The 25,319-nt window shown below is 41.7% G+C and overlaps 1 protein-coding gene across 1 annotated transcript; it reads left to right on the top strand.

The window, feature by feature from the left end:
• Window positions 1-43: 43 nt before the first annotated feature.
• On the top strand, window positions 44-25,240 carry Orc1 (origin recognition complex subunit 1). The gene is given in 17 exon segments (NM_001246688.1): window positions 44-184; window positions 6,294-6,392; window positions 8,458-8,585; window positions 10,311-10,489; window positions 12,512-12,827; window positions 13,922-14,267; window positions 15,109-15,213; window positions 15,625-15,820; window positions 17,626-17,708; window positions 18,198-18,299; window positions 18,818-18,989; window positions 19,394-19,501; window positions 19,740-19,889; window positions 20,411-20,530; window positions 22,562-22,731; window positions 23,316-23,403; window positions 24,857-25,240. Coding segments are annotated over 16 exon segments (2,553 nt in total). The 5' UTR covers window positions 44-184; window positions 6,294-6,297; the 3' UTR covers window positions 25,052-25,240.
• Window positions 25,241-25,319: the final 79 nt, after the last annotated feature.

Below are 25,319 nucleotides of genomic sequence, written 5' to 3'. Positions count from 1 at the left end.
GAAAAGTTTTTGCTCTGCCTTCCATTCCGACTCTGGCGCGTGCGGTGGGTGCGCAGCGCAGCTGGCTGTCCCGGGAGGACCCCAGCTCGGACGGGCGAGCCTTGTGTAGCTAGCTCCCCGAGTGCCTGGACTGGAGGCGGTGGAAAGCGCCAGGCAGCGGCCAGACCTGGCAAGCTTCGGCGTGGTGAGTGCGGCTCGTTCTTCACAGACTTAATGATTTCGGTCCACACACATGCACCAAGCACCTATTAAGTGGCGGGCACTGTTCTCTGCTAGCAAACAGACCCTTCTTGGCTCCACCAAGGTCCTGGAATACTTCCTGCTCTGCGGGAAACCGAGTGTTTGCCCTGTGGAAGCCGGAAGTCCACCTCAGAGAAGTGTGTGTGTGTGGCTTGCCCTCGGGTGCCTAAGGCTCTGGCTTTTCATAAGCACTGCCTCTGAAAAACCCTCGCAACGTTTTCTATGGAACGGCGAAGCTGATGCTCTTCTCCACTTTATCAACTAGCGATTGCGCCCAGAGAGAGACTTTCTCTAAGTTATCTCTTGTGCTTTGGCGTCCCGGCCTGCTCAGGAATCCTCTCCAAATGGGTTGCCCTTGGGGGGTGGGGGAGGCTTTCATCGCCAGTCACAAAAGAGAAAGTCTAATGGCCCGCTTTCTACTTTCTAGGGGCTAGCCTAGAACAGAATGTAACCTTGTCAAGTGGTTGTCCTAAGGCTTGAGATGAGAGATGCCTGCTGAGGGTTAGTACGAGTGAAACTGCAATGATGAGGCAGGCCATTTTACTTGTCCATAGAAGTCGAATAGTCGCACTGTGGGTTTTTTTTTTTTTTTTCCGAGACAGTATTTCACTGTGTTGTCTTCTTGGCTGTCCTGGATCTCGCTCTGAACCAGGCTAGCCACGAACTCAGAGACTGCCTCTGCCTCTCGGGCTCTGGGATTAAAGGTGTGTTCCACCATGCCTGGCTTTTTCAAAATTACTGTGTATGCCTCTCGGGCTCTGGGATTAAAGGTGTGTTCCACCATGCCTGGCTTTTTCAAAATTACTGTGTATTTATTTGTTGATTTACTTTTTGGTTTTTCGAGACAGGGTTTCACTGTGTAACTATGGCTAACCTGGAACTCACTCTGTAGGCCAGGCTGGCCTCCACCTGCCTCTGCTTCCGGAGTGCTGGGATTAATGGCTTGCACCACCACCGTCCGTCCAGAATTACAATTTTTTTAAAGAGCTGTATTAGAGGACAATATTTGGATGTTTGGAGGTTTCTGAATTCTGTGAAATTGAGTTCAGTGTTTTGGATTGAACTGTGAATTACATAACATCGAATTTGTACTTAAATTAAATGCTGATCTTTATATTTGAATGTAAGAAAGTAGTGTTTTCAAATAGAAGATCACAACCGGTGCTCTAACAAGCCAAGTTCTGTCACTTGTCCTCAACATTCCAATTGAAAAAGCAAAATTAGGACCTGCAAAATGACAATATTGGCCCTTGACATTAAGCTAGAATCTAGGAACTCACAGGTTGGAAGGAGAGTACCTGCTTCCTCAAATTGTCCTCTACCTCAACATGTGTGCTTTGGCACTTGGTAAACACATACATGCACAGGAACAAAATTAATTTTTTTTTTTTCTTGAGACAGTGTTTCTTTGTAACAGCCCTGGCTGACCTGGAACTCAGTTTACAGACTAGGTTGGTCTGGAAGAGATTCAACTGTCTTTGCTTCCTGGGTGCTGGGATTAAAGGTTGTGTGCCAACCTAGTAAAATAATGGGAACATTTTTGTTCGTGTCTTTTCATGATGTGTGTATATTTGATACGCACATGAGTTACTGGGTCAAAGAGTAGGCATATGTCCAGGAATTTAAAAGAAAACTTTTTTAGTTTCCCAAAGGGATTCTATAGGGTTTTTGTTTTTGCTATTTTGTTTTTGAGGAGTGGTCTCAGTGTGTCACCCTGGCTGCCCTGGAACTCTATATAGCTCAGGCTGACCTTGAACTCAGAAATTTGCCTACCTCTGCTGGGATTTAAAGGCCATTATGCCTAGTGGCTGTACCAATATAAATGCCATTCATCTTAAAGTTAGATCATTTGAGGATTATATACGGTTTTGATAGAAAACAGTAAGTTGCTTCAAATCACCCAGTGATATTCTCATTTTATTTAAATGAGTGCTTGCTGAGTACTGCAATTTATTTAAGTCCTTGTTTTATATTCCAGAGGCATTTGCTTGATTTCATTGTGGAAAGCTGGGAGAAGTTACAAGATTATTTCTGACAATTGTGTGTTGCATCATCTCTTAAAAAGAATATATGTTGAAAGTACGTGTTAGATTTTCCTTAAACATTTGTATAGATTCAAGCACTTTCACTAATTTTTCCCAAAAGGTTATTGAACAGTACAAATCCAATTTTATTTTTCACTTGAGCAATCCTTTTATTTATGTTTGCTCATCCCCTCCCTACCAAGTACTGGGGATTGAATCTAGAGCCATAAACACATAAAGCTATGCAAGTGAATACCCATAGACCTATATCCCCAGCGCTTTTTTTTTTTTTTTTTTTTCAGCTTGAGATAGCATCCTTGAACTCAATCTATCTGACAGGCCTTGAACTTGGTGATCCTCCTGCCTCAGACTCCTGAATAGTTAGGACTATGTCTCTCTGCCACCCAGCCTGGCTTCTTTGCTCTTTGCTTGTGTCTACTTTGTATTCAATTAAAATTGATTCAGTTTTGTAGCACAGACAGAGCAGTACAAGTTAATAACACTGGTAATATGTTGCAAATTATACATCACATAATCATACAATCATTTGTGGCCTGTTTTATTTTGTAATTTTTTTTAGCTTATATTTATGTATATATTTATATTTATATAAAAAAGCAATAATGGCAATATGTTATGCATCAATAGCAGCAACAGCTTTTCCAGGTTCTGTAGTCCTTTGAACAAAATTGTAGAGACATCCAGCACACACCATTTTTAAAAAAACAAAAAACAAACAAAAAAACAAACAACATCAAAAAAGTAAAAAACAAAATCCCAGAAGACAGCACAGTTTTGTTACTCTTGTGGAACTTGGCACCATTTTTTTTTTTTAAATTAGTTGAGCAACATCATTAAAAACAGCTCTGATAGGGCTGGAGAGATGGCTCAGAGGTTAAGAGCACCAACTGCTCTTCCAGAGGTCCTGAGTTCAATTCCCAGCAACCACATGGTGGCTCACAACCATCCGTTATAAGATCTGGTGCCCTCTTCTGGTGTGCAGATATACATGGAAGCAGAATGTTGTATACATAATAAATAAATAAAATCTTTAAAAAAAACAACAACAACAAAACAGCTCTGATAAAGCATGGTCACTACTGTGTATCATAAAGCAGGTCCACATAAGAGTGAGTACATATCATGTTTGTCTTTTTGTGATTGGGTTACCTCGCTCAGAATGGTTTCTTCCAGTTCCATCCATTTTCCTGCAAATTTCAAGATTCCATTGTTTTTTTCTGCTGAGTAGTACTCCATTGTGTAAATGTACCACAATTTCTCTATCCATTCTTCGGTTGAGGGGCATCTAGGCTGCTTCCAGTTTCTGGCTATTACAAATAATGTTGCTATGAACAATGTTGAACATATGTCCTTGTTATATGAATGTGCTTCTTTTAGGTATATGCCTAGGAGTGGAATTGCTGGATCTTGTGGTAGACTCATTCCCATTTTCTTGAGGAGTCGCCATACTGATTTCCACAGTGGCTGTACAAGTTGGCACTCCCACCAGCAGTGGAGGAGTGTTCCTCTTTCTCCGCATCCTCTCCAGCATAAACTGTCATTGTTATTTTCGATTTTAGCCATTCTGACAGGAGTAAGATGGTGTCTCAAAGTTGTTTTGATTTGCATTTCCCTGATGACTAAGGATGTCATTTTGTTTTTGAGTCAAGGTTTTGCTATGTGTTGCCCTAGATAACCTGGAATGTGTCATGTAGACCAGGCTGGACTGGACCTCAGCTGAAATCGACTTGCCTCTGCCTTCCAAATGCTGAAGTTCAAGGCCATCACTCATCTATCTCTTCTCCCTGCCCTGCCCCCTGAGGTTTTTGCAAAGCTAATTTTTATTCAAAGTGTAAGTAAGGGAGAAAGCAGACTCCTTGCAACAAGAAGGGATCCAGAGCCAGAGTCCCTCATGCATCTTATATAGGTGGTTTATTTACTAATGACCCAGTATCTTCATTTCACTGTTAGAGTTTCTTCAATTTTTTTTTTCTTTAACGCATCTGGGCAGTGTTGGCACACGCCTTTAATCCCAACACTCAGGAGGCAGAGGCAGGTGGATCTCTGTAAATTTGAAGCCAGCCTGGTTTACAGAGGAGTTCCAGAACAGCCAGGACTACACAGAGAAATCCTGTCTCAAAGAAAAAAAAAGTAAGCTGGGCATTGGTGGCACACATCTTTAATCCCAGGCTGAGGCAGGCCTGGTCTCCAGAGCAAGTGCCAGGATAGGCTTCAAGGCTACACAGAGAAAAGAAACCCTGTCTTGAAAAGCCAAAAAAAGTAAGAAAAGAAAAGGAAAAGCTGAGAAATTTTAGGGGTCAAATGTTCCTGAATAGAATAAGTACACAATGTCACAAAACTCAAGGAAACCAATTTGTTTAATTTGGATGTCTATATGTTTTTATAACCCCCCCCCTAGACTTTGTTCTCATCAGTAATTCAGAAAAATTCTAAGTCCCAGTTTTCTTGTATATTAGCCCTCTGAGAGCTATAAGAGAAGCATGAAATCTTGATTAAAGGCTTAGTACTAATTAATTCTAAGATGCTGTGTTAATATTTTTATTAGGGCTGATAGTTTTTTTTTTTAATTTATTATTATGTGTACAGTGTTCTGCCTGCATGTATGCCTGCAGGCCAGAGGAGGGTACCGGATCTCATTACAGATGGTTGTGAACCACCATGTGGTTGCTGGGAATTGAACTCAGGACCTCTGGAAGAACAGTCAGTGCTCTTAACCTCTGAGCCATCTCTCCACCTCCAGGGCTGATAGGTTTTAATGTCTACATCTTTTGCGGAGAAGGTTGTATTTGTACTTCTTGGTCCTTTAACTTTTTTTGTCACTAAAAATGTACTTTAGAGATTTATTTAATATAAACTTTTGCCTTCATGTGTATAAGTGAACCTACTAACATCACCAGCTGTAGCGGCTAGATGAGACTATGCGATCCAACTACAGTTACAGGCACTTGTGAGCCACCATGTAGGTACTGGGAACTGAACTTGGTTCTTGGCAAGAGCAGCAAGTACTCTTAACTGCTGAGTCATCTCTCTAGCTCTCCACCCTGTACTTTAATGTCAGCGTTTCTTTTTACCTATTCACAGTATTCTGGGTCTACCAGATTCAAAGAAAAATGTCCTGCTAACGAAGTATAGTCAGTTACTGGTTTTGTATGGGTATATTTCTATGCACAACCTTGGAGGTCATTCTTCAGGAGCTATAACTTAATTTTTTTTCTTTTTAAACATTATCTTGCCAAGTAGGTTAGCCTGGCTTGCCATTGAGTCCCAGGGAATCAGCTGGCAACTCCTTATTTCAGTTCTATTTATCGGTGTTTCAATTATTCAATTCATCTGAGAAATCCTTGCAAAGCCCTTTTTCCCTGAATCACAAGACCTGGCCTTCTAACTTCCAGTAGTTCCTTTAGGCTCTTTGCACCATTAGTTTTTGATTATATTTTATTACATCTGAATTCACTTAGATATTTGTTCACATCTGTTATACTGTGTTTGAAGTCAGTATTTTTTTCTTCCTGTTTTTTGGGGGGATAGGGTTTCTCTGTGGCCTTGGCTGTTCTAGATCAGTAACATTTAATTTGTGGGTAAAGTCGATCTTGTTGGAAATCAAATACAGGCAATTTAGTGTATTTTATGTAGATATTGCATATAATACTTTAATTAATTTCACCTGGGGAAACTGGAGGCCCAATACTTAAGAAATAAGTCATAAATGTTTATAAGTACTTACTGCTAGCCAGGTGGCTACTGCACATGCCTTTACTTCTAACACTCTTAAAGGTAGAAGCAGGCAGATCTCTTATGAGTTTGAGAGCAGCCTGGTCTACATAGTGAGTTCCAGGATAGTCATGTCTGTGTAAAGTGACCCTGTCTTGAGAGAGAGAGAGAGAGAGAGAGAGAGAGAGAGAGAGAGAGAGAGAGAGAGAGAGAGAGATAAAAAAGCAGGGGTATTGAGAAAAGAGGCTGAACTAATTCAGTGAAGGCAGGGACTAACTATATCTTACAACCCATCAGAGACATGCCATCGTATCTCACAAGGCAGAAGACCCGAAAAATTTTCTCATGGGTTGGCAGGCCATTGCCAGATCGAAAACACAACCACCAAATCTACAAGTAAGTGGCGAAGCTCTTTGGTTAGGCTGCAAAATGTAACTAGCTTTTCAAGCTAAACTGTTCACCTCGTATTTAAGCTGCTCTAGTCAATTCAGTGCAGATTGAGATTTGAGGGACAGTAGAAAAGAGAGAGATGTTGGTACTGCATCCTTCCCAACTTACTTGTGTGTGCATGTTTAGTGTATGTATGCATATATGTATGGGGGCAGGTGTGTATGCTCGGTGGATGCCTGAAATTGATGTTGAGTGCTTCCTTGATTGCCTTCTGCGTTACTGATTGCAGTATTTTTATTCTTTGAGATTTCTTACATACTATGTATTTTGAACATTCATCATCCTCTCTCCACTCCATCACCACTCTATCTCATTCCTTTCTACCAAACTTTGAGATTTCTTCTTTGTTGTTGTTTTATTTTGTTTTTCGAGACAAGATTTCTCTTTGGAGCCTATCCTGGCACTCGCTCTGGAGACCAGGATGGCCTTGAACTCACAGAGACCTGCCTGCCTCTGACTCCCGAGTGCTGGGATTAAAGGTATACACCCCACCGCCTGGCCTCCTCCTTTCCTTTCCTTTCCTTTCCTTTCCTTTCCTTTCCTTTCCTTTCCTTTTCCTTTTCCTTTCCCTTTCCCTTTCCCTTTCCCTTTCCCTTTCCCTTTTCTTTTCTTTTCTTTTCTTTTCTTTTCTTTTCTTTTCTTTTCTTTTCTTTACCAAATATGTTAAGTTCATGTTGTGCAGCTAGTCTTGGGAGTGGGCCTGCCCTATAGGGATCGCATTATTATTAAAGAAAACTGACTCTCCCTCTCCCAGCAGCTATCAAATGCCAATAGCTTCTTAGCTACTGTTGGGATTCGTGTACCCACCTTCTCTCTGTGCTAGGATTTTGCCTGCCTAGAGTTTGTTTAAAAAAAAAAAAAAAAAAAAAAGTCTTGTGTGTTCTGTCACATTGCTGTGAGTTCATATGTGCACTTGCCCTGCTGTATCTGAAAAACGCCTTTTCCTTGATGTATGGCCAACCACCTATAGATCTTAGAATCTTTCTGTCTCTTCTTCCCTGAAGGTCCCTGAACCTCATAGACAACCTCTATTTTATTATTTTGTGTAGGTTCTTTTTGCTGACCCCAACTCACCAGTTCTAGCTAAACTTGCCCTGGGGATTCCTTGTCTGCTTCCCAAATGCTATATTCCAGGTGGTTGACACACTTAACTGGCTTTTTACGTGAGTGCTGGGAAACTGAGCTCTAATCCTTGTGCTTGCCCATTCAGCAAGTGTTTCATCTACTGAGCTTCTCCCCATTCCTTAGCAGTTTTGCTATTATTACTGGGTAGCTTTCCAGCCTCCTGAACCCTTTATTGACCTTTGTCAGTAACTGAGGTAGTTAAGACTGTGGGGAGGCATCTAAGTTAGTCATTTATGCTAAAACAATTCATTGAACCCTTTTTGTGTACTTTCACGGGGTATATTGGTTTCCTAGTAAGATAATTGGAGAGCTTAGAGAAACCACTTAGAGGAATTTCTAGTTTAAGAATCTATTTTTTAATTATTCTTATTTTTATTTTTATATACATTGGTGTTTTTCCTGTGGTTATGTCAGATTCCCTGCTGGATGCTGGGAATTGAACCCGGGTTCTCTGAAAGAACCATCTCTCCAGCTCTTATGAATGTTTTTGAGCTTGAAAGATTGCTCAGTGGTTATGGGCACTGACTTATCTTTCAGAGGACTCACGTGGTAACTCACAACTGTCCCAGGGGATCCAGTGTCCTCTTCTGGCCTCCATGAGCACTGCACATGCATGTATTGCACAGGCAAGCACTCATACGTGTGAAATAAAAATTAAATCTCAAAAGAGGTAGCTAGATAGGCATGTCCTTTAAAAGAATTTTGTTTCTAAAAATCTTTTCCAGGGACAGGGGGATCTCTGAGTTCGAGGCCAGCCTAGTATACAGAATTAGTTCCAGGACAGCCAGGGATACACAAACCCTGCCTCAAATCAATAAATAAATAAAAATTAAATTAACTAAATAAAAACCTTATCCCCCTTTGATCATGTTTCTTTGCTTTCTAGAGAAATGCGAATGAAAGTCAATGATTGTTCCACTGAGATTCACATCAAGGTTGGACAGTTTGTATTGATTAAAGGAAATAATAATGCAAAGCCCTATGTTGCTAAACTGATTGAATTATTTGAAGATGGTGAGTTTGGGCCTGAAATGGGAGCCTTAATTTACTGGACACAATTGCAAAGTATGTAAGAGGGGAAGATACTGAATTCTCTATTCATAGGCACTTGCAGAGCACTATGGGTAGATCACATAAGTATTAGCTGTTTCTTTCTTCATGTAGACTTCATACACAGCAGCAGCATAGTGTGTGGTAAAATGGAATTAGTGGACTCTAGAATTTAGCCTTTCCATTATTTTTAGGACTAAGGATGTCAAGTGCAGGGTATAGGGATGGGGAGTTTAGGAAGACTGAAGGAAAATTGGTGATTTACACTGTGGGGTATTGTCTGTTTTTTCGCTCTTTTCTCTTTGGGGGCCCGCCACCCATCTCCCAAATAAATACACACAGAGAGACTTGTTCTTACTTATGGAATGCCCAGCCTTAGCTTGGCTTGTTTCTAGCCAGCTTTTCTTAACTTGAATTATCTCATCTACCTTATGACTCCGGGCTTTTATTTTTCTTTGTTCTATATACTTTTCTTTACTTCTTACTCCATGGCTTGCTGTGCAGATGGGTGACTGGCCCCTGCATCCTATCTCCTTTTCTTGTTCCCCACCTTCTCTTCCCAAGTTTCTCTTATTTATTCTCTCTACCTGCCAGCCCCACCTTTCCTTTTTCCTGCCTTGCTATTGGCCGTTCAGCCCTTTGTTAGACCAATCAGGTGTTTTAGACAGTCAAAGTAACACAGTTTTACAGAGTTAAATAAATGCAACATAAAAGAATGCAACACATCTTTGCATCATTGAACAAATACTCTGTAGTATAAACGAGACACATCTTAAAGTAATAGTCCATAACAGCTGGGTACACATGTTTGTAGTTCTGGAGGGCCCCCCACCCCCAGGGTTTCTCTGTATTGTTTTGGAGCCTGTCCTAGAACTCACTCGGTAGACCAGGCTGGCTTTGAACTCACAGAGATCCGCCTGCCTCTACCTTCCGAGTGCTGGGATTAAAGGCGTGTGCCACCAGCGTTGAGGAAGTTAATATGAAATTTTGCAAGTATGGTTTCTTTACGAAGTCTTTAATACCCCACACTGGCCTTGAACTCTATTTATAACCTTAAACTCAGGATGCTCCTGTCCTTGTCTCCCAAGTATGAAACGCCATACCTAACTGGTGGCCTTCTTAATCATTAATTTATACAATTTTTCCATTGACAAATGCCTATGATTATAGTAACTTGTTTTCCATCCCTTTGGAAATTCCTTTTTATACTGATAAACACTATTAAAAATGGAACACTGGGGCTGGGAAGATGGCTCAGCACTTAAAAGCACTCACTATTTCAGAGAACCCAGGGTTAGTTCATAGTACTCACTGTGACTCCCAAATCCAGCCTCCATGGATACTATACACAAGTGGTGCATATAAGTACATGAAGGCAATACACTCATACACATAAAATAAAAATAAAATCTTTTTTTTTTTTCTAAGTGGAGTACCATAAAGAGCATGTTTCTGAAGTGGAGTCATTTTGCTAGTGATTGGTTGGTTCTTGGATCATTGTCAAATTATCTAAGGTTCTTGAAACTTGGTTTTTGGCCTGTAAATGTAATAGGTGTAGTACCTGTTTTGTAGAGTTATGGGGAGTAAATATTTATATTGTGTGGTATTTGGCATGTAGGCCATATTCAGTGATGCATTGTATTAGTTACCTTCCTATTTTCATCTCCCCTTTCCACCTGATCCTCCTAGGATCTAAATTTCATTCCAAGAAATGTGCTCGAGTACAGTGGTGTGTCCGATTCTCTGAGATTCCTATCTCTAAAAGGCATTTGTTAGGCCGGAAGCCTGCTGCACAGGAGATATTCTGGTATGACGATCCCGACTGTGGTAACAACATTTGTGTGGAGACCATCATTGGTCCTGTTCAGGTAGGTGGTGCCTTAAATCCTCCGGTTCTAAAGTATCTACACTGCATGGCCTCAGAAATATTATTGGTTCTAATTTGATTTTGGTTTGGTTTGGTTTGGTTTTTCGAGACAGGGTTTCTTTGTATTGTTTGGAGGCTGTCCTGGAACTAGCTCTTGTAGACCAGGCTGGTCTCGAACTCACAGAGATCCATCTGCCTCTGCCTCCCAAGTGCTGGGATTAAAGGCGCTCGCCACCAACGCCCGGCTTCTAATTTGAATTTTTTTCTTACCTTCTGTGGCTGATTGTCCCATCCCACAGATATTGAGAGCATAGCACATGTGTTCTGTACCTTCTAGAGGAAATGACATTTGGATTATGACCTGATGGAAGAGCAGGAATTAGAAAATGTGTCTCAGTGAAAAATCATATCTAGCTATGATTATGGCAGGCACAAAACATTGTAAGGCTGAGTGTGCTTTGTAACATGAGGACTTCACCTTAAATAACTCAAAAAGTGCTGATTGCTAAAGGCAGCTTTGTGTTATAGGATTTTTGTATTCAGGAGCTGAGCTGTTGAAGTAGATAATGTTTTGAAAACCGTGTGTGTGTTTGTAGTGTGTGCGTGTACCCGTGAATGTTTATCTTATTTCTAGAGCTGCTTTCATAACTATCTCCTGTATAAAGTCTGGCTTTGGGTGATTAGTGAATTGGTTTAACAGTTGGCCAGAGAGACTGGTCTGACCTGGCTACAGTAATTTATTTATGGTTATTATTATTTACAGTAATTTATCTCATAGAATGAATGAAGTTGAGGCAGCAGAGCAGGTAGATTTGGAAGGTGTGCTGGTTAGCTTTTGTTGACTTAACTAGAGTCTATATGAAGTACCTCTAACAAACTGGCCTCTAGGCAAGTCTGTGGGGGCATTTTATTGATTAATGATTCATGTGGGAGGGCCCAGTCCACTGTGTATGCTACCCTTTCCTGGGTGGTATTAAAAAAAAAAAGAAAGCAAGGGCAACAAGCCAGTAAATAGCATTCTTCCATGGCCTCTGCCTCAGTTCCTGTCTCCAGTTCCCTCAGTGATGAACTGTGAGCTGTAAAGTGGAATAAACCCTTTCCTCCTTGAGTTAGTTTTGGTCGGTGTTTTATCATTGCAACAGAAAGTAACTAGAATAAACGGGCAGGAGAGAAGTAGTATTTGGGAAAATCAAACTGTTGGCAGTAAGCAGGACATTTACTAGAGCCAAGCTCTGCTAGTGATGCTTGGCCATGTAGGGATCACTGAGAGCTCTGGAAGTGAGGTGCAGCATGATCTTAGAAGACATTGAAGAACAGTTAAAGTCATCTTGCAGCTGTGTGGAACTACTGCTAACTGTCTAGTATGTTGAGAAGTTTTTGGGAGTTTGGCCTAGGTGAATAGATGGTGGGATGGGGGGAGCAAGGAAGGGGATAATGTGTGATTGAACTGGATGATAGCAGGAATGAAGAGGAGAAGCCAAGGCGAGGATGGAGTTCCTTTAGTAGAGTTCCTGCCTAGCATGCATGAAGCCCTGGGTTCAGTTACAAGTACTGCATAAATCAGCTGTGGAGGTACATACCTGTAATTCCAATACTCACAAAGTAAAGTTATGAGGATTAGAAGTTGCAGGAGACCCTGTCCAAAAAAGTAAAGTCAATAAGAGGTTGGGGGGAAAACAGGAATAATTTGCTGGATGTGTTGGTACATATCTTTAATCACAGCACACGGTAGAGGCTGATGGATCTCTGACCTAGGAGGACATTCGGGACTACGTAAAGAGACACTGTTTCAAAAAACCAGAAAAACAAATTACATCTTGCTGACATTCTCCTCAAACTATTCATGACTTTGTAAATGCTTAGTTTCTCAACTAATTTGCTATGCAGTGTCTTTCTCTTTAGATATAAAAGGTGGCATTTCATATAAAGATGTGAGCTTAAATAGGTTTCATTGCAGGCATGATAGTTTTTCTTGGCTGTATAGTCTCCATTTTTTCTTGATTATCTCACTTCCAAATTTCAGGTAGTGGCTTTAGCCCCAGATGAAGTGATCCCTATGGATCAGAAAAGTGAGGACACACTGTTTGTGAAGCTATCCTGGAATACAAAAAACTTTGAACCACTGTCACCAGAAGTACTTGCAGCATTGAAGAAACTAGAAGATAGCCCTAAGTGCCAGAAACCTTTAGAAGGCAAGAGTAAGAATGTAAAAAACCCTTCTTGGAACGCAACAGAACAAATGGTCAAAAGGATTGAATCAAGTCACTCTACCTCCAAATCTTGCCAGACATCTGCTCATCCTGTCTCCCCCAATGCAAGGAAGCCGCTGGAACTCAGTGGTAAGTGTAGTTGTAAAATAGTTCTACTTCAGTGTGCTATGCTCCTTTGTAACACACCAGTTCTTCCTCCCCCCAACCCCTGCTGCACAGGGATGTGTTTGCTGTCTATGGTTGGCTTTTTCTGGCATGTCCCACAATTGGAATCACAGTCTGACCTTTTTGTTTGTTTCTCTTCTCTTAGTTTCATTCATTTGTGAGTCATCCCTTTTATCGATGATTTGTTCCTTTTTATGCAATGCTCTGTTTTATCAATAACCACATCTGGATGTTTTTAGTTTTTGTTGATTGTGAATAAAGCCACCTTAATTAATGATTCACACAGACACTAGATGGCTCTTAAACTGTCTGTACCTGTCTCGCACCATAAGTATGACTGAAGTTGTCTCATCTATGCTTTAGACTGTGTGGAATTCCTGCCTGCCATCTCCTCAGTTAGATCAGCGTGTCCTTGGATAAGTACCAAGGTTGAGTCTCGTTCACCTTTTGTTTCTTGCTAGGACCTAATCTATACCTTGCCTTTTTAATAGTTCAGCTGTATCTATAAAGGGCTATGATCCCTGGTTCTCATAGTCCTGGCAAGGGTAGAGCAGATCTACATGTAATGATTGTTTTTAGGAATTCCTCCTCTGTCTTGGCAGATATAATCTGGGTTTTAAAAAAAGAACAGAAAAAAATTTGGGTATAGCATCACTCAGTAATGTCCTAAATTTCTTCAAATGCTGTTGCATTGGGGGTGGTTACTGTGCAGTGTTGCCTCAGGGAAGCTTGATTACTGAATATTTTTTCTACAAAAGCTAACCTAGAAGTCAAATTCTAAATCCAGCAGATGCAGCTCAGTGGTAGAGCACATACTTAGCAAGATCCTGGGTTCAATCCCTAGGGCTGAAATAGGAAAACAAATAAAAGTTATGTATGTTTTTAAATAGTAAAATCATACGTGAAGTTTAGGAAAGAAGAGGCCACTTGGCTTAGAAAGGGACAATATGGACTGATTCAAGGTATGAATAGCTTCAGTTGTGTAACTTCAGTTGCATCATGAGATTGGGGGAGTGTGTTTCTACGTATAAATAACATATCCTACATTGTCTCTTGAGACTCAGACATTCCCAGGAAGCCTAACATGAGGCTATCACAGAAGATCTTGTGTGACTCCTTGGATTCTCAAAAAAATTCTAAACGAAAAACAGCCTTCTCTGAGACAGCCTCACCACCTAAAAGATGTCAGCCTGGTGAAATCAAGAACTTGTCACCTTTGAAAACTCTGGAAAAGAATGGACAGGCTCATTCCTTTTGTGACAAAGGTAGCATGATTCTAAGAGCGCAAGACCCATCTTTCATAACTACAAAGATTAGTATGGAGAGGGCACTCGACCCTGTCAGGAGCAGATTGAGGCCTTCAGTGATGCTCACTTCAATTCTGACACCAAAGCGGACTGGGAGGTAAGCAGTAACATCGCCTCCTGAAGTATCTCAACAGAGATACTTTTTATGATAAGAAATTAATGTCACAGAGGGAAGCTTCTGGTCTGTGGTTGTCTAACCAGACTGAGAATCTCTGAGGATCTTTTCCAAATAAAGGTTACTGAGCCAGGGTTTAGTAAAATATGCTTCAAGTGTTGCACCCAGGAATCTGTATTTTGGAATGCTCTTTGAAGTTGGGTATGGTGATAGGCATAAGACAGGGCTAGTGTGTGAGTTCAAGGTTAGACTGAGCTACATGGTGACACTAAATTTAATCATCTTTTTTTTTTCAGTTGGGTGGGGTTTTTTGTTTGTTTGTTTTTGTATTTTGAACCTGGGATCTACTCTTAAATGTAGTTAAAGAAGACAATAAATCCTAAAGCAAGCTTTATAGTTTGGTACTTGATAATATGTGTAGATAATGAGTTTCACAATAAAAGTGACAGACTAGAAATAACATGTTTTTCAATATTTCTTAAATAGAAATTCCCAGCACCTGGCACATAATACATTGCTCAATACATACTGAGTATATATTATTACTGAATATATTTTTGCTAACTTTGAGCTTTTATAAAAAAATGACAAAAATAAAAAGGGGACAAAAATCTGTTGAATTCATCCATTTTGGTCCACAATGACAGAGTGATAAGTGATTTAAATGATGTGTTAAGAAAACATGTGTCTATTTGATGAGCTTTTGAGCCGTTTGATTGCTATAGAAAGAATAGGAGCCAGTGAGACCCGACTATCTCCAGTACCTACTGTGGATCCTTGGTGTCTCAATGCCTTTCTCTAATTAAGATGTGATGCCTTACAGGGAGGCGGGAAAACAAGAAGCTCACACAGAACCCACCCGTACTTCCCATCGTGTTCATAGAAGGAGCTCTCTCTTGACTTTGAATCGGATTAGGCAGCAGCTTTGGTAAGACTGCCCAATGATAAGCAGAACAACCTTGTCTGTGATAGCATTTGTCCCTTAATGCCCCTTCTATTTGAATGGCCAGTGCACTGATACTCTTTCACCTTGCATTTTGTACAAGTGCCATAGTTTGAAAGCGACAAGAAATACTGGCCTGGGCTTGTGGTTCCTTGGCCACATCATTCTTGTTTCCAGCAAGTCTGGGAGTGTGGGATGCCAAAAACTTTGTTGAGGGATTTAGTGAACATGTGACGCCTTTAGCAGAGCATCTCAAGCAAGTATCTAAGAAGTGAAACAAATCACATTGCCTGGTGGTGGAAGTAACTATAATGCCTCTAATGCACACTTTTATACAGTTCTTATGAAGGCTTGAACACCAAATAATAGAAAATAATTAGTCTCCACCACGCTCAGGCTTCTCGATGATGATAAGAGTGACCAAGAAGAGGAAGAGTCCATATCCTCAGCAGAGGTGTCAGACTCCACTAGTGAGGAGGAAGATGATTCTATTCCTTCCCTTCTAAAGAGAAATTCCCAGCCGCAGTCCAGGAACCGGAGAATGGCCTCAAAGCCATCATTGCAGACCCCCTCCAAGACACCAAAGAAAACTGTAAGGTTCTTTTGGGTTTGTTTTTCACGGACATGTCCCTCCTGTGTGGTAAATAATGGTAATTCCCAGATCAAGCAGTAACAGCTGGATTCTCAGCAGAGGGCTATGACAGTTAAAGTAGTCTGTTTGTTCCCTAGAGGAGCTGGCAACTTGATTGAAGATTAATTTACTTGAAGATGACTTTTTTCCCTTATGGTGTGTTACTCTATAGCCAGACCCCAAACATGTGCTACCACATGTGCCTTGCTCAGGGTTCAAGTTTCTTTCAAGAGCCAGAGTCAGATGGTCAAGAGCAGGGGTTTGCGTTTCCCTTGGCACTCAGAGGGAACTGAATTCTGGGCTGCACTAGGTGCAGTTGAGAGATCAGGAGTACTGCTTAAGTGTGGTAATGAATGTGCAACAGGAAAATGGAGGGAAGTTCCTGTTGACTTTAACGGCATTAAAGATGTTGGTATCTTCTCATGTAGAAGCGGGTTTGAGAAACACGAGAGTTAAACACGGTAGAACTCTTTAGCATACAGTTAGGGAATGCTTGCTTAGAAACTACTGTTCTCCATTTTTCCAGATCAAGATGGAGCTGAGGCAGAGCCTGTAAGGAAGGAAGTCTAGTAGATCCCATTTGAACTAAAGGCCATATTTACTTGGATTTCCTCAAATACAGGTGCAAAAGGCTCACTGTGCTGATTGTTCACATCCCCTAGGTCTCACCAGAAAATAGGGATGTGTGGCCCTGTCAGAATAGTCAAAATGTCTACTAGACTTGTAGTTACCTTCCTGCGGATCGTATGTTTTCTCCTGTTAATAGATAAAAGACCTTTTAAACAGTCAGAGTCTGCACATTGTTGGCCAAGGAAAGGTAGAGAGTTGGCCATCACTCCATACCAGGAAGAGGAGTGAGAGAAAGCATTGTTCTGCTCCATAGAGTAGCCATCAAGAAAGAGCAAGCCTGTGGGGCTGGAGCGATGGATGGCTCAGCAGTTAGGAGCATTTGTTCTTCCAGAGGACCCGAGTGATTTGCAGCACTGACAGAGCAACTCATTCTATTGTTGTTGAACTCGGTGTCCTCTTCTAGCCTCTTTGTGCCTCAGGCACGCACATTGTGTGCAGACTTACATACAGATAAAACACTCAGGCACATGAAATAAAGTTAAAATTAAAAAAAAAAAAATGGAATAGGCCTGTGAGTGGGAGCGATGACCCAGGGATTTAGAATAAAAAAATCTGGTGAGTTGGCTTTTTGATGTTATTGGGTTTTGTTGTTGCTATTTTTCCTGAGTCAAAGCTTGATCTTATTTTCAAATAAACAAAGATCTCAGGAATCAGACACAACCTATGGCTCTTTTTCTTGAGCAGAGTAGTTTCAGTTTGCTAATAATTTCTTTAGCTTTGAAATATTTAGTGAAAGGCCAGAGATGTAGTTCAGTGGCAGAGTACTTGCATAATAGGTGTGAAGCCCTGGGGGTTTTGTTTTGGCCTGTGTCTCCATCCCAGGTACCGGGATTGGCATGCACCACCATGCCTGGCTGAATAATCTATATATATATTTTTTTAATTCTTTCCTCAACTATAATCCAATTCTGAACCCATATAAATATAAAAAGAGATCCTTTTTGGGTTATGAACAAAATGTTTGATGTGAGGGGGTGGGGATGAGGAGTGAATCATTTTTCTTTCATACATGTAGGAGGTAAGACTACCTTGTCTTTTTACCAGATCAGTTTTCTGTGTCCTGGGTAGGTTTTGTTTTGTTTGTTTATTTTTGCTTTGTTTTGTTTTATTATAATTTATATTCTCTTTGATTACAGACTCATCATCCAACTCCTCAGATTCGGGGTAGAAATATCGCTGTCCAGGAGCCAACAAGTGTGCTTGAAGAGGCCCGGCTGAGGTAATGCTGCTCAGGGGTCCTGCTTGGATAGATTGGAGTGGTGGGCCTCTTTCTTCACATAAATTGGAGGTGGTTGGGCCAGTACTGTGAAGTCAGTTTTATATACTGGTGGAAGACAGTAAAACAAGTACTTACATGAACTTTAAACAACTAATGACTGGGCTAATGCAGATGGAAGGAAATGCCTCCAAGGCTGCTGCCATTTTCTTAGTGTTTCTGAGCCTGATTCCTCTTAGCTGCAGGGCCCTAAAGTAGGAATTCTTTTAAAATTCAGGATCAGATCAAGATTTTTGGAAACTAGTAGATTTTGGTCTACCCAAGTGGTTTTGTTGAAAAAAAGGGAGGTTGGGTGAGGCACTGTGGAAAGAGGTGAGAAGGAATTTCCTTTTATTCATATAGTTCCTGTATAGAAATATTATTGTCTTTTACATTCTATTGGGTGAAAGACTTCTAAAGCCTTTCTTTTCTTCCATCCTCCACCAACTGCAGGCTGCATGTTTCTGCTGTGCCTGACTCTCTTCCCTGTCGAGAGCAGGAATTCCAAGACATCTATAGCTTTGTGGAAAGCAAACTTCTTGATGGGACTGGAGGGTGAGTAATGCTGAGTAGACAGGAAGTTTGAGGAAGAGCTGCTCACTCAGGGACAACAGGATAAGCAGAACCACTGCTAAGCCTAGAAGAGTGGAATTCTGCCTTTCAGAACTAATGTGACCACTGGGGGGGCTGCTCGGTTGTGACACTGGGATTGAACCCCAGCACTACATAAACTGGACATGGTGGTGAGGTGGAGGCAGGAGTATGAAGAGTTCAAGGTCATCCTTGGATATATAGTGAGTTTGAGGCTAGCTTGAGCTATGTGGGGTTTTGTCTCAATTTTAAAAGGAGGGGGTGACCTTTGGGTAGTCAGTTTGCATGCATATAGCTTGGGTAGTCAGTTTGCATGCATATAGCTTTGACTGTAGAATGTGTGTCTAAACAGGTACAAGTCTGAGGCAGTTTCCTAGGGTAGTCTTCACTGTTCCCACTTCCCTATCTCAGGGGTCTTGTTCTTTCTTAGTAGGATGTGGATGGCACAGACCCAGGCTGTGAGTATTGTTTTCTTGTTCTAGGTGTATGTACATTTCTGGGGTTCCTGGGACAGGGAAGACGGCCACTGTAAACGAGGTCATACGCTGTCTGCAGCAGGCAGCCCAAACAAATGATGTTCCTCCCTTTGAATATGTTGATGTCAATGGCATGAAGCTGACAGAGCCCCACCAAGTCTATGTGCAGATTTTACAGGTAGGCAAAGTTTTTTTTGGGGGGGGGAGTTGGAAATAGTTCTTAAGAAGCACATCGAAAAGGAAAGGCTTAATTTTATTTGCATTTTACACATTTATGCTGAGGTGGCAAGGGGGTAGGATTTTTAGCATCAAAAACCATGGCCTAAGGGCTTTATGTTGACTGATTACATGCCAACATGACAGTAATCAGAAGCTCACAAGTGACGTGGGAGTGTCCTGGAATAGGGTGTAAACGTTCTTTCATTAGCTGTTACCTTGGAACATGTAATGTCCCTCTTGGGGAAGGGTCTATAGTAACAGGCAGAGTATAGGAAACAGCTTCTTCCTCTTACAAACGCACTTTAAGGTCAGTGGAGTGGAATCATCACCATTTACTACAGCAACTGCTTTTCCCCCATGCAGAAGCTGACGGGCCAGAAGGCAACAGCTAATCATGCAGCACAACTACTGGCAAAGCGATTCTGCAGCCAAGGGTCCCAACAGGAGACCACTGTGCTGCTTGTGGATGAGGTAAAGTACCTCTGAGAGGACAAGAGAAGGGATGGCCACACAGCTTTGTTGTCCCAGGAGCAGATGGCGGGTAGGGCAGAAGTGCTGGCTCCTGCATCCAACCAAGCCTGACCCTTGATTTCCTTGCTGTTGTTGAAGGTGTAATACAGGCAGCACTGTGTACTAACTGTAGAGCAGGCAGTCGCTTACTTAGGTGCACTGGCTCGGGCTCTGAGTGACACTGTGTCGTCTTTGATAGCTTGACCTTCTTTGGACTTCCAAACAAGATGTCATGTACAACCTCTTTGATTGGCCTACTCACAAAGGAGCCCGGCTGATAGTCCTGGCCATTGCCAACACCATGGACCTGCCAGAGAGGATCATGATGAACCGTGTATCTAGTCGGCTGGTAAGTCCAGGATGTTCTGTGAAAATGATTACTGCCATAATTAATAGTTTTTGTTGTTGTTGGAATGAAAAACAATGCCGTTTTCTAAAAGTACCATTCCCCCATACTTTGGCATTCTGGTCCCTGTGTAGTTTTAAATTCCTAGAAGTTTATTACTTTAAAAAATATCTAAGCATGTATCACCTGCCACCTCTTAGGTACTTGGAATAGAGCAGAGAACAAGGCAGACTATGTTGTGCCTATGGTAAGGGAAGGTGGGAACTATGCAGGTTTTAGAGCACCTTTATCTCCTCAAATGAGTCTAAAAGAATAAAAGGTTCTAAGATAAATAGTTTGACAACTACTGTCCTGCAGGATACCCTAGTCATTGATAGTGCCGGCAGCAACTCAAAGGAGAAATAGGAAGAAATAGATTGTTATGTGGGGCTTGAGAATCGGGCTAGGGGACCTGAGTGTGATGGGTTTTTTTTTTTTCCCCAACCTAGACAATGAAACTTGTTCCTCTCTTCTTGGCTCTTCAGGGTCTAACCAGGATGTCCTTCCAGCCCTATTCTCACAACCAGCTGAAAGAGATCCTAGTGTCCCGACTCAAGCATTTAAAGGCCTTTGAAGATGATGCCATCCAATTGGTAGCCAGAAAGGTAAATCACCATCAAGAAGCTCCTTGCTACACCTCTGAGCTAGTCAACAAGTCCTTCCTGGGCACCTGCTATATGTATCCTGTGCTATGTATGCTGAATGAAGAGAACTTTAGGAATAAACCAATGGGCCGCGGGTGGCAGCACACACCTCCAGTTCCATGTCTGGCAATTATAGGAAATGGAGGACAGCGGGGAAAGAATCCCTGAGTTTGAGGCTGGTCTGGTCTTCATAGAAAGTTCTGAGTCAGCCAGGGCTACATAGTAAACTACTGTCTCATTGAATGAATGGATGGATAAAATCAATGAAGAAACTATATTCTAGAAGACTCCTTAACCTTTTTTTATTACATCATTATTTAGAACGCCACAGGGATTATGGGCTTTTATACAAACTAACCATATATGATTCAAGGAACAAACTGTTTAGTGTAATTGAAGGGATCATTTATATCCATGCCAGCCACCGAAGAAGGACCAAAACCCTGAAATAATGAGGTGGACACAGTAAGATCAACCCTTAGAAACTGGTCAGAGTTAGAACTGTTTATAGGGAATCATCCATTCTACAGATAAGGCTGTATACATATTCTCCTCACTACAGAAGAGCCCTAAGGCTCCGGGTGGAACTGCTTTGAGTATTTTCTTGTTCTCTGTGTTTTCTCTCATTGTCTTTAGGTCTTAGCCTGAGCTTATAAGTTCACACTGTTTGCCACTAGGGTGCTGTTTCACAGGGTGAGGATGATGATAGGAACCAGGAAATAATGAGGAAATATTTGGATGTAGGAAGCTAGTGAAAGTGAAGACGAGGATACTCATGCCTTTTTATTAGAAGAGTTCTTTGGTCTAATTGGTCTACTGAAAACATTAACAATTGCATATAAGCCCACTATTCAGAGATGACTGCTGTGTTTGCCTTTGAGACAGGGTCTCACTGTGTACCTCTGGCTGGCTTAGTATGCTATATAGATTAGGCTTGTCTCAAACTCAAGAGATCTGCTTGCATGTACTACCATGCCTGGCTAAGATGACTACTTTTAATCTTAGTGTATTATATAAATATATACCTATATAGTTTTCTTGGTTTTTCAAGACAAGGTTGCTCTGTAGCTTTGGAGCCTGACCTGGAACTTGCTCTGTAGACCAGGCTGGCCTCAAACTCACAGAGATCTGTCTGTCTCTGCCTCCCCGGTACTGGGATTAAAGGCATGCATAATCACCACCACTCGGCCAGTTTTCTTGGTTTATGTTCCACAATTTTGGAGGAATGGATCATTTTAGAGGTACAGTCCAATGACAGGTGGATTTCAGCTTGCTGAGTCCTGGGAATATAAGAGCTGAGAAAGAGGTCTTTGTAGACTGCACTGATTCTGAGAATTAAAATGTAAATGATCTGAGTAGGTGTGGCAGTGCATCCCTCCCTATAAGCACTTGGGAAGGTGGGGCAGGATGATTGCAATGTCAAGGCCAGCCTCAGCTTCATTGGGATAGTCTGTCAAAATTAACAAGCATATAACAAAACATTGAAGTATGGGAGAGTGAAAGGGTCCTTGATAGTTGGACCTAGAAACTGAAAAGGACTGACCATAGCATAGCTGTTGGCATTGTGCAGTGGCCTGATTCACCTGTCTCAATATAGGGGTCCCCCAAGTTTGATTTCTTCCTTTCCTCCCCATCCTGGTTTTAAGGCAGTTTGTGTTCCACCATGTGTATTCTTAACAATCAAGCATCTTTTCTACCCCTGCTTAACAAATAACAAGCCCTCCTTATTTCCTGAATACTAAAACTGGGGATTTCTGCCCTGCCCTTTCCACTGGAGTTACTCATAAAATCATGGGGCTATGGTTTGGAATGGAGGCAGAGTGTTCCATATATGATACATTACAGGCTTTCACAAGGTTCCTTGGCTGTCGACCTGGCACAAGGCCATTCTCAGCACTACATTATTTTTTTTAGCTGTGCGTAGACCCAGTGGTTATTAACCTAGGTTGAGATGGCAAGTGGACATTGTAAATAACATGTTCCCTCTTGTAGGTAGCAGCCCTCTCTGGAGATGCACGGCGCTGCCTGGACATCTGCAGGCGTGCCACCGAGATTTGCGAGCTTTCCCATAATCATGGCAACTCTCTGGGCCCAGTGACTGTGTCCCACTTAATGGAGGCTATAGATGAAATGTTCTCCTCATCCTACATCACTGCCATCAAGTAAGATGCTCTGCTGCCTGCACCTCTGGGAAGGTCTGAGAAGAGATGACAGTTTCGGGTTTTGGAAATGTGCTTCTGTTTCTCACATTTAACTGAATGAGTCTATGCCATTTAGCTAGAGAAAGTCCTTAGGGGCAATTGGGGAAGGCACACACACACACACACTACACACAGAGACAGACTTTTTTTTAAGTTACATGAACAATCCGGGCCATGGTGGTGCACACCTTTAATCCCTGCAGAGTCAGGTGGATATTTCAGTTCAAGGCCAGTCTGGTGTCTTCAGAGCAAGTTCTAGGACAGCTAAGGCTACACAGAGAAATACTGTCTCCAAAAAACAAAACAAAAAATACTCCGCTCGCACAATTTGGACATGGGACTTTTTGGCTATTTATTTATTTATTTATTTAATTGTTTATCTGAGGTGCAGACATATTTCCAAAGTAGTTGCTATGTTCCCCCATTTCCAAAAGAACATTTTCTGTCAACTTGACTTTGTCAGGTGATGCAGAAAATTTTTTCTCTCCTTGAGGCCAGTGGTGCAGGCAGCCTCTTAGAATTCACATTTCTTGGTTTCCTTTAAGAAACTGTTCCCTCCTGGAACAGGGCTTCCTGAGAGCCATTATTGCAGAATTCCGTCGATCTGGACTAGAGGAAGCAACATTTCAACAGGTAATTGGTTGAGTGCTGTTTGGTTTTTGTTGTTGGTTGGTTGGTTGGTTTTGTTTGTTTTTGTTTTGTTTTTCCTGATCCTTCTAGATATGTAGGGGTCCAGGGTTCTTAGTATATTATAGTCTTACAGCTCGACTGTCAGCCGGGAACCAAGGAATACCACAAAGTCACACTACACAACAAACCTCACTGGTGAGCAGCAGCAGTGAACTGGGCATAACATACGGTGGGGGTGGGGGAGGGCTTTGGAGAAGTTATGTGGCCTGACCTTGTCAAGCTTGTTGATTGTCTAGCCTCCTGGTAGGGCCACTAGGGAAGTTGGGGGGGGGGTTAGCCAGTGGAGATGGGGTGAGGAGGTGGCCACTCACCAACCTCGAGGGGTCAGGCTGGGCTGCCAGAGTAGTGTAGGTGCCCAGAGATATCCAAAGGTGGGGATTATGAAGTGTCTGAATAGCCAACACTTAAAATATGTGGCACGGGGTTAAGAATATACTTCAGAAGGTAGGTATTGGCCTTGAATAAACAAATCTGAGTTCTGTTTTCCAGTACATCATTAACCAGGCATGATGGTACATGCCTGTTATCCCAGGACTTTGAGGTAGAGGAAGGAGGTTCCTAAATTTGGTCATTCTTGGCTACATACCCAGTTTAACACCAGCCTGGAGTATGTGAGACCATTTAAACACAGCAAATAAGCCAGGTGGTGGTGCACACCTTTAATCCCAGCACTCTGGAGGCAGAGGCAGACAGATCTCTTATGTTCGACACCAGCTTGGTCTACAGAGCGAGTTCCAGGACAGGCTCCAAAGCTACAGAGAAACCCTGTCTCAGAAAAAAAAACAAAAAACAAAAAATAAAAACAACCACCACCAACAAAACCCAGAAGGAACCTTTAGCAGTTCTCTATTCCAAATATTGCTCAGTTGTTGCAATAAAGTAAACTGAAGCTTTGCTTTAAAACATGAAGTAGCCGCATGGTGACTCACATCTGTAAACTTAGCACTACCAAACCACCTTGAGCCACAGACTAAGACTTTGTCTTAAAAAGACTAGGAAAGACAGGGAAGCGGGGGTAAGAGGAAGGAAGAAAGGAAAGAGAAGTAGTTTGCCCAGTGTCACATAGTTAAAGTACAGAAAAGCAGGGTTCAGATGTGCTGTCTCCTGTTCTACAGCTTGTTTTCTACTCCTTGGCAGTGGTGAAAGGGCATTTACTGATGAGACCTTTGGTATCTAAAGTACCAAGTATCTGATTGTTTTGAAACTGGGTCTTATTTTGTAGCCTTGGTTGTTGGGGAACTCAAAAATCTGCCTGCCTTTGCCTCCCATGTATGTGAACTAAAGGTGAGAGAGCATCACCCACCCAGCCCCAGGAACCCAGTTTTTAGAAAAGATGATCAGACACAATCCCGGGATTATTTTTCCTCTTAACCTTTGCTTTACTTTTGATGTTTAGATATACAGTCAACATGTGGCTCTGTGCAGGATGGAGGGACTGCCTTACCCTACCATGTCGGAGACCATGGCTGTGTGCTCAAATCTGGGTTCTTGTCGCCTCCTCCTGGTGGAGCCCAGCAGGAATGACCTACTACTTAGAGTAAGGCTCAATGTGAGCCAGGATGATGTGCTCTATGCTCTGAAAGAAGAGTGAAGAGCTTCACAGACTTCTGCTGTTTCTCAGCCTATTTATTTTTCTTCAGAACATGAATAATAGCAAAATATACAGAATGGAAATGATTGTTGTAGATTTTGGCATTTATGTTATTTAGTTTGCTTTTTCCAGAGTGTTTGAGAAATTTGTGGTAATGTACTATGTATATAAATAAATAAAAATAAATATATATATATATATATATAAACACACACACACACACTATACTTGTATCTATATAAAGTACTTCTGGGAGAATTTGTATGGA

The sequence above is a fragment of the Cricetulus griseus genome, chromosome 2, assembly GCF_003668045.3.
Source record: "Cricetulus griseus strain 17A/GY chromosome 2, alternate assembly CriGri-PICRH-1.0, whole genome shotgun sequence".
NCBI lineage: Eukaryota > Metazoa > Chordata > Mammalia > Rodentia > Cricetidae > Cricetulus > Cricetulus griseus.
Note: the sequence above shows the minus strand (reverse complement) of the source record. Positions and strands in the feature narration are given on the sequence as shown.